Source organism: Lynx rufus, unplaced genomic scaffold, assembly GCF_022079265.1.
Source record: "Lynx rufus isolate CCGP_SWC_20201006 ecotype Redwood Valley unplaced genomic scaffold, mLynRuf1.p SCAF_15, whole genome shotgun sequence".
Classification (NCBI taxonomy): Eukaryota; Metazoa; Chordata; class Mammalia; order Carnivora; family Felidae; genus Lynx; species Lynx rufus.
In genome coordinates this window covers 30,865,407-30,874,702 of record NW_025814829.1, presented here as the reverse complement: position 1 = coordinate 30,874,702, position 9,296 = coordinate 30,865,407, and the positions used below count along the sequence as shown (strand labels likewise).

The 9,296-nt window shown below is 35.4% G+C and overlaps 1 protein-coding gene across 3 annotated transcripts in view; it reads right to left on the bottom strand.

Moving 5' to 3' along the window:
- Positions 1–368: 368 nt before the first annotated feature.
- SYT14 (synaptotagmin 14) overlaps positions 369–9,296 on the bottom strand; it is a 141,464-nt gene continuing 132,536 nt past the window's right edge. For 2 of the 3 annotated variants that reach the window (XM_047077280.1, XM_047077278.1), the window contains exons 5-6: positions 4,562–4,751; positions 369–682 (exon numbers count right to left, since the gene is read on the bottom strand). In XM_047077280.1, coding sequence (XP_046933236.1) covers positions 369–682; positions 4,562–4,751 — 504 coding nt within the window. Of the gene's footprint in view, positions 683–1,970; positions 2,028–4,561; positions 4,752–9,296 lie in introns of all 3 variants that reach the window. The other variant, XM_047077279.1, reaches the window with a different exon arrangement.

The window sequence follows — 9,296 nt, the reverse complement described above, 5'->3', positions numbered from 1 at the left end:
CAACAGTGTTGCAACTAAGGATTCTGATTTTAAAAAATCGGTTACAATTTTGATTTTTCATGAAAGTCCTGGCTCTTTGCTAAAGTGAAATTAACTTCAAACCAAAAGCATGTTCTTAAAACTCTGGAGAACTGTTAACTGTGATGATGTAAGTTTCTCATTTCCCAAACAAGCTCTACCAGAGACACATCTTTTCTTCCTTTATGTCAGGATTAGACGCTCTTTCCACACAATTTAAAGCATTCTGGTAGAAGGTTGAGGATGACGCTTCAAAGAACAGCTCTTCTAATGGTGACTAGGTAAAAACAGTAATGCTGCAATCAGAAATAATGCTGCCTTGGACTGTAATTGCTTGTTTATCCTATTCATCATGACTCTAGTAACGCATGCCATCTACACACTTGCTGTCCCTTCGACTCTTTCATTTCAGTCCAGTGATTGAGCTCCTCTTCTCCAGAGCTGTTCAGACCTAAAGAAATCCAGCCTATCATCTCTTTCCTTTTCATGCTGCGTTTGTTATACACAGACAGTATGAGTGTCACATCAGAAAGTTGAAACAGGGCCACTTGAAAAACAAATGTTTCCTTGTATACTGGATTAGGCTGCCCTCTGCGGATGGATGTCTTGCATTTGGACATCTCTTGACCCATGGAATTCAGGAGAGTTAATTTAACATACGTATCTAAGGAAAAAAACAACAACATACCACAAATATCATTTGAAACAAACTCAAGACACCTTACTTGTGACATCTGCCGAGAACATTAAGTATTTATACTTTATAAGGATATGGTGTATACCATGTTTCATGGAATTTCAACTGATTCCATTTTGATGTAGATGCTTATTCAATGTGCCAAGTACAGAGAATGCTAGGTAGGCAGAAAATCTTTTGTGGGTCATAATATCTTAACCTCGCTATTTCTACGTTATGGTTAGAATTTAAAGGTATACCTCATAATCCTTCCTCCACCCTCCCACCCTCCGCTTCCCCTCTCCCCCACCCCCGCTCCCCAGCCTTGACCTCCCACTCCCACCCCTGTCCAACCCCATCCCCATTTAGCTTCACTAAGCAGGACGTCATAGCATTAATAAACACTTAGCAAGCTCAATTAGCCACAACACTGTAAAGCATTCCACTGTGTTTTCAGAGAATAAGAATAAACAAACAAATAGAAATGAAGGCAAATGGAAAAGAGGAAAAGAAGACAAGAATGCAAAGATGACATCAAAACAGCTTAGGATGAAATGTCAAAAAAATCTCTGCATGGATGTGGTTTTTAAATATATTTTAAAAACATTTAAAAGGGCCAAAATGAAGCCAAATGCATTAGGGTTCAAAGTTTAGCAAATCAAGTAAAACTTTCTCCTGGTTTCATGCAAGAGTACATTTAATGTGCTTTTTGGGTAGTTAAAATAAATACTACAGGGATTCTTTTTTGGCATAATTGAATGTGAAATTTAAAGTATGGTATTCTTAACTATTTTCATGAATTAGAAAAAAAACTGATGTGATGTTTCGTGTACAAAGTGAAACATAACAGTTCATCGCCTGGTTATTTGGAAGATAAACCCTCTCTTCAAACAACTGCGTTTTCAAGTTGGTTAGACTCATGCAAATGACCTTCAGCATGGTGATCCATCATGTGTACTTCATATCAAAATTTCAATTAATTTTAATGACAATTGCAATATTTCTCATGAAATATCTATTATATGAATCAAAATACAATAAATGAAAAATAAAACCTTTAATTTAAAAAGTTTTGCTTATTTTATACATACTCTGAATACCATCATCCATAATCAGAGATAAATTCTAAGTTAGTTTTATTTAAAGTACCACAGATAATAAATGTGCATTTTGTTTTGGAAACCAACATGGTGGACAGCTTCACTGCTGGCAAGTTTTAGGGTATTTTGTTTTTGCATGAAAAGACAACATCCAATTAGCCTCTACAGGAACTCACCTCGGATTATATAAACCTGTCCACCTATCAAGTGTTTTAGACAACAGAACAGTCCATCTGACAACAGGGGGTGGAAAGCAGTAAAAGAAATAATGACCAGATGTCAATTGTTGGGTGAAAGAGGGTCAAAGGTTAGAATTAAAGAGGAAACACTGTTCACTGGGGTGGAAGAACACAAAACTTCAGCATTTTAATTGAGGCAGAGGGCTGAACAAAAGGGTTGCTGGGTAAATTTCATGGAATGAGAATTTTTAAGGTCATTGTGTAATCTTAAACAAAAATTACACTGTTTTAAAGGGGGACATCTTTATAATGATATCCTCTTGGTCTAAAGCACATTGAACATAGAATCATGCAAATTATCAGACTATAAAAGACTGAATAAAAGTCATTATATAATTATTATTATGCTAAGTTTTGAAGTCTATCCATGCAATATTAAATATTTCAAATACTTCTATTACTTTCAATGTAATATAAAGGTAAGTTAAACAAAAGAAAATAGAACTGTCAAAATTTTTGCTCTTGAATGTCCCCACGTTTCTTTCGATTATTCAGTCGATAACACAGTTCAAGGCCTACAACCAGGTATATACAAAGGGTCACCATCTTATATAATGTATACAGTATACGACAAACTGATACATTACTTTATAAATACTCCACTTCTTACAATTAATTTTAATGTTGACTTTTTTACCTACTAGCTGCTTCCCAGTTAACACCATTAACCACCCTGATGCTGACGATCTAATTCTGAAATAGAATTGTTCTATTTTAAATTGTTTTATTCTATGAATTGCTCTAACTAACCCTCACCTACTCTAAGTTTGGATGCATTATAACCTCTCACCCTGTTTACTATCCACCCCCGCTCTCTTCATTTTAGCTCTGGTTAGTGTTTCTCTGTTTCTATCAGAGTGGGTACAGCAAGGACAGAAAGGCAAGCATATCATTCCATTCTGCTATTTTTTAGTATTTCAAACTGAGTATTTGTCAAAAAATCAAACTGTTAGCTAAAGCACAAATGGCAAACTGATAGCTGCTGGCCGGATGTAACCCCACATACTTATTTTGTTTATCTGTTACAGTGTTCAGAAGTTTTCGATTTGCATGTCTTGAGGCTGGGCATGCATCTTGCATCTGGCATGTGCCTCACCATGCTCCTTATCTCCTGCCTGCAAAGTTTGTTCATTTAAGGTACTTTCCAGGCCAGGCCACGTGAGTTTGCATTCTAAATAGGTATCAATAAAGATAACCCTGGCCACACTTCCAAAGTTGTTTATTCTAGTAATTGCTTCCTTCCCCCCTCTGAATTGGGGGACAATAATAATTCCATCCCTCTTTTATGCACCTTCGTCTGACTTCAGTCTTAGATAACCCTGTGAAAGACACAACCTTAATTTCACATATGAGGAAACAGACTTAGGGGGAGTTAGGTTATTCATCCAAGGGTAGAAATATGAACATAATTTTGGCCTTCTGACTTTTAATTCAGGAAGAGATACATTCCATGATGTCTGTAAGAAGCAAGGTTTCCAATATTACTTAGGGAAAATCAAATATATTTTTATGACTTTTCACTTAAGTTGAAAAGACAATGTTTAGGACATTGGGAGGTAAAGTTCATTTAATTCAAGGGTCGAAAAAGTTTCCCCTCCAATAATTATTTAATACTTGGAGTAACAGATGGCTTTTAAGCAAGTCTGTGGGAAATCTTTAAGCAAATTTAAGGTGGCCATTACTAGTTAAGATTTCCTTTCAATTGTTTAGGGCACTAACAGCCTTAGTTTTAGAGAGTATAAAGAAGCTGCTACATTCCTAGCTTATTTCTACAGATATCAATAGACATTTAGGGAGGTGTACTGACAGTCTCTCTGTACTCCCATAATCCGCCCCCATGCCTGTGAGCGGGAAGAGAGACAAGGAGAGGGGAGTGAAAGGCATAGGGACCAGAGCAGAGGCATACCTTCTCACTTGCCTTTCCTAGTGTCTAGGGGAAATATCAAACTATTCCTTATTCTGTTTGTCCTGGTAAAGGCAAAGCCACGCCATTTAAGAAAAGACTGCAGGCAGTACCGATTTATAACATTAAGGGAGGAAAACTGTGAAGAAGCAGTTTCTTCTTAAATTATGATAGGGGAGAAAAGAGAAAAAAATATAGAAGTATAAACATTAGTTCATAGTACTGCATGCAGACAGAAAATACAACATCAATCTTAAGTTGACAACAACAGCCATACAGATTCCTGTGATCGTATCTGTGGAATATTCTTAACTTGAAAAAAACCCTGTAACTTTTTCTAGCACTGGAAGATAATGGCTATGATAGGGATAATTTATTCGGCAGGCACTATGAAAAATTAAAAGTCTTGTCTCCTTACAATTAATATTTTGAATTTCAAATTTTTCTACTTCCCAAATGACTGGAAATAGAAAGCATGAAACAGATTAGCTGATGATTATTACACCGTTTCATTTTGATCAGTTAAGACTAAATGATAGGACTGAGGCCCTTAACACTGAGAGTCCCATAAGTGCAGAAAACAGAAGAATTAAAAAAAAAATTTTTTTTTTTTTTTTTTACTCACTGGGTGGTCTGTTTGCTGCCAAGTTTCTGAAGTGGCTGCCTTTTATCACTTCTGCTGATAGTCTGCCAGTTGTGGCATTGTAAAGCAGGCCAATGAGGATTTCTGGAACGGAGCCATGTTCAAGAGACTGGCATGAGGATGTACTTTCGCTACAGGACATTTCTGACATGCTCATTTGGGAGTCACAGCCCTGTAATCAAGAATGAAATCTTTATAGTATCTTTAAAAAAAAGAAAAAAAAGATATATTAAGAGATACAGCATAAATGCTGTGTCATTACAATTGGGTAAATCACAATAAAGACAAGAGTTGCAAGCAAAATTCCCAAAAAGCTAGATTCGAAGTGTTGTTCTTAGCATATTTTAGTCTCTGGATCTCTTTTCATTACACAGCAAAGAAATAATAGGACATGAGTAGGTTTCATAAATCCCCATGTATTTATATACAGATCAGAAAGGACAAACTTCTTAAACTCATAGGTGTCAGTGAACTATTTTTGGAATGTGAAAAATTGTTGTTTAAAGACTCATTAACCTTAAAGACTGACACAGACTTAGGCTCAATTACATTAAGCATAAATGTCTTTACTGTGTCTTTAATGACACAGAGTGGAAAACTTTGATTAAATAAACAAGACAAAAAGTTCTGCTCCTTGTAAGTCAATATGTAAAACTGAGATATAGAAAGTTTAAAAGGATGGGAAATTACTTATCATGCAAATAATAACCAAGAGAAAATTGGTATAGATAGATCAGTATAAGTCAAGGTTAGCTTAAAGGCAATAACCTCTACTAGAGAGGAAGAGTAAGCTCAATTTGAACTTTCATTTTACCAGGAAGATAAGGTAACTCCAAATTTGCAAGCACTTAGTAACAGGTGCTTAAAATACAGAAAGCAGAATTTGCCAGAACTAGAAAGAGAAGTAGGCAAATCAACAACTAATGGGGATAACTTGAGCATACTTCTTTCAGTAACTGACCAAACAGATAGACAAATAAATGCAGTAAAAATGTAGAAGATGTGAATATCACAATAAGCAAAACTGACCTAAGGGTAATCTGTAGAACACCATACCCCACAACTATGAAATACACATTTTTTCAAGCACACAGTGGCAGTTTTACAAAACTAATTACAAAAATAAAGCAAAGAGCAAAGATTTTTAAATGGCAGGACTCTTTCAGGATAGGTCTTTTAATCAGGTAGAAATCAAAACTATCTTCTAGTAAAGAGGAAAAAGTGCCCTATATATTTGGAAATAGCCCATGGTAACTAAATCATAATGAAGACAAGTTATCAGAAAAGAGTAATAAAAATAAACACTGGAGAGTCCAATTTAAGAAGAAAGAGAGAAGGCACAAAAAACAGGAATGAAAACGGAGACGTCACTACCTATGCTATGGATTATAAAAACATAAAAGGAAGGTAAAAAAAATTTTCTTCCAACAAATTTGAAATTCTGATGAAATGGATAGATTCCTGGAAAACTACAACTAACCAAAATGCACACAAGAAGAAATAAAGTATCTAAATAGTGTTACTGAAAAAATTGAATTTGTAACTAAAAACCTTTCCAAAACAAACAAAAAACAAAACTGAAAAACTTTAGGTAGATGGCTTCACTGGTGAATTCTAATTAATACTGCTAATCTTATGAAAACTCTTCCAGATGGGGAAAGAGGAAACACTCTCTAGTTTTACTTCAAGACTCTAGCAAAACCTTAAAGACAAAGCCTGACAAGGACATTATTTAAAAAAAAAAAAAATATAGGATTTTCTCATTCATGAACTTTGATTTCAAACCCTAAATAAACAACTGGCAAACCAAATCTAGCAATATATAATATCATACTTAACAGAAAAATTTTTGGGTGTTTCCCCTTTGAAATTGGGGATGTGACAATAATGCCAACCATTACCACTTCTAGTTAACATTGTAGTGGAGATTCTACTCAGTGAAGCCTTACTGAGCCTTACTAGCCTTACTTAGCTTACTGAGCCTTACTAGCCTTACTAAGGGCAAGAAAAGAAAAGAAAGGAAGAGAAGAGAAGAGAACAGAAGAGAAGAGAAGAGAAAAAGAAGAGAAGAAAAGAGAAGAGAGGAGAAGAGAAGAGAAAAGAGGAAATGAAGGAAAAGGAAGTAAAAGAAAAGTTAAGAAAAGCTATGGAAAGCCTTACTAGCCTTCTAAGGGCAAGAAAAGAAAAGAAAAGGAAAGGAAAGGAAAGGAAAGGAAAGGAAAGGAAAGGAAAGAAAAGAAGGGAAGGGAAAAAGAAAAGAAGAGAAGAAAAGAGAAGAGAGGAGAAGAGAAAAGAGGAAACGAAGGAAAAGGAAGCAAAGGAAAAGGAAAGAAAAGCTATGAAAAAAAGATTTGGAGGGGAGGAGATAAAACTCCTTATGTGCCTATTATGTAACTATGTGTACCTGAAATCTAAACAAGTGCACAGATGAATTACAATTGCATACAAAGATAAAAACTATAAATCAACACATTGTTATATACCAACTAAACTTTGAAAATAGAATTTATTCAAAAATAGCATCTGTTAGAACATAAGATATAAAATATCCAGGAATAAATGTACAAATGATATGTGAGGCCTCTACACAGAACACTATGAATATTACTGAGGCAAACTGAGAAGTGCTACATAGATATACCACATTAATGTATTAGAAAGCCCAATTTTGTTATATCCTCTCCAGATTGACCTGTAGATTAAATGCAGTAACAGTCAAAATCTCAATAGGTTTCTTTGTGGAGCTTGACAAACTAATCCTAAAGTGCTCATGGTATACACATACAATGCAGAATTATTCGCCCTTAAAAAAGAAGGAAATCCTGCCATTATGTGACAACATGGATGAACCTGGAGGACATGAGGCTGAATGAAATAAGCCAGGCACAGACAAATACTGCATGATTCCACATACATGAGATATCTAAAAAAGTCACACTCACAGAAGCAGAAAGCAGAATGTTGGTTGCTGAAGGGTGGGGGTAGTGGAATGAAGAGGTGCTGTTCAATGAGCATAAAGTTACAGTTATGCAAGATGAATAAGTTCTAGAGGTCTGCTGTACGACCCAGTGCCTGTAGTTAACGATACTGTGTTGTATACTTACGCATTTGTTAAAGGGTGGACATCGTGTTAAATGTCCTTTTTACCAAAATATAATATAATATAATGAAATGGCATGAAATAAAAATACATGGCAGAATGCCCTGTTCTACTGAGTATCTACTGACTATCAAAATTTATTATAAAGTTACATCATTTAAGACAATGTGACAAAAACAATGTACAATAGACTACCAGAATAGAAAGACCACAAATTAACCTAGGCATACACAGACACTTAATTTACAAGAGTGGAACCACAACGCAGTGGGGAAAGGATCATAATGAATAGTGCTAAGACAACTGGCTATCCACCCAGAAATCAATGAAAACTAACCCCTACTTCAAAACATGCCAGAAAGTCAATTCTGAATTTAAATATAAAAAAGAAAAATGATAGGGGCACCTGGGTAGGTCAGTCAGTTAAGCATCTGACTCTTGATTTTGAGTCAGGTCGTGATGTCACAGTCGGTGGGACTGAGCCCTGCGTGGGGCTCTGTCTTAACAGTGTGGAGCCTGCTTGGGATTTTCTCTGTTCCTCTCTCTCTGTCCCTTCGTCTCTCTCTCTCTCTCTCTCTCTCTCTCTCTCTCTCTCTCTCTCTCAAAATAAATAAAAAAACTAAAAAAAAGCAAAATGATTAATCTATATGTTAACATAGGGGATCATATTCATGATCGCAGGGTAGGGAAAGACTTCCTACAGAGGTTACAAAAGCATTAATCATAAAGGAGAGGTTTGGTGAATCTGACAAAATTAAAATTAAGAATTTCTAAGCTTCAGCAGAGACTTTTAGGATGGAAAAGAGGCAAACAATCAGTTGTGAGAAGAGGTCTACAACACATATAGTTAACAATCAGCTCAAATCCAGAATATGTAAAGAACACTTATAAATCAATAAGAAAATGACAACACAATATAAAAGTGAGGAGACATCTGAACCAGCAATTTCACAGAAGAATAGCCAATGAAATATATGAAATGTTGTTCATTAGTAATCAGGGAAATGGAAATTAAAACCATGAGGTGTCAATACACAACAAACAGGCTAAAATAAGAGTGTGGTGAGTTCACAGAGCAATGGGAACTTACATGTTCCTCTGGTGGTAAAGTAATATGGCTTTTAAAAATGTTAAAAATACACTTACCTTATGACACGGCAATACATACCCATCAGAAATATGTACCATGTTTATCAAAAGCCATATGAAAGAATGTCCATAGCAACATTATTCACAAGGGCCCCAAACAGCAGAAAGGATAAATAATCTGTGGTGACTTCATATAATACAGCAACAATACTGTACATATACAGCAACGAAAACTAATTATAACTACATTTACAAACATGACTTAGAGTGAAAAATGCTGAACCTAAACGGATACTTGGCTGTGTAATTTCATTTATGTAAATTTCAAAAACAGCAACCACACACACACAAAAAAACAACACAAAACCAAAAACAGAAGAACAGACAAAACTGAACCACAGTATTTCCAATGCATGAATAAGTGGTAATACTATAAATCAAGCAAGCAAGTGATTAATATAAAAGTCAAAATTGTGGTTAACTCTAGGGGTGGGGAGAGAAGGTACAGTGATTGGGAAGGGCATGCTG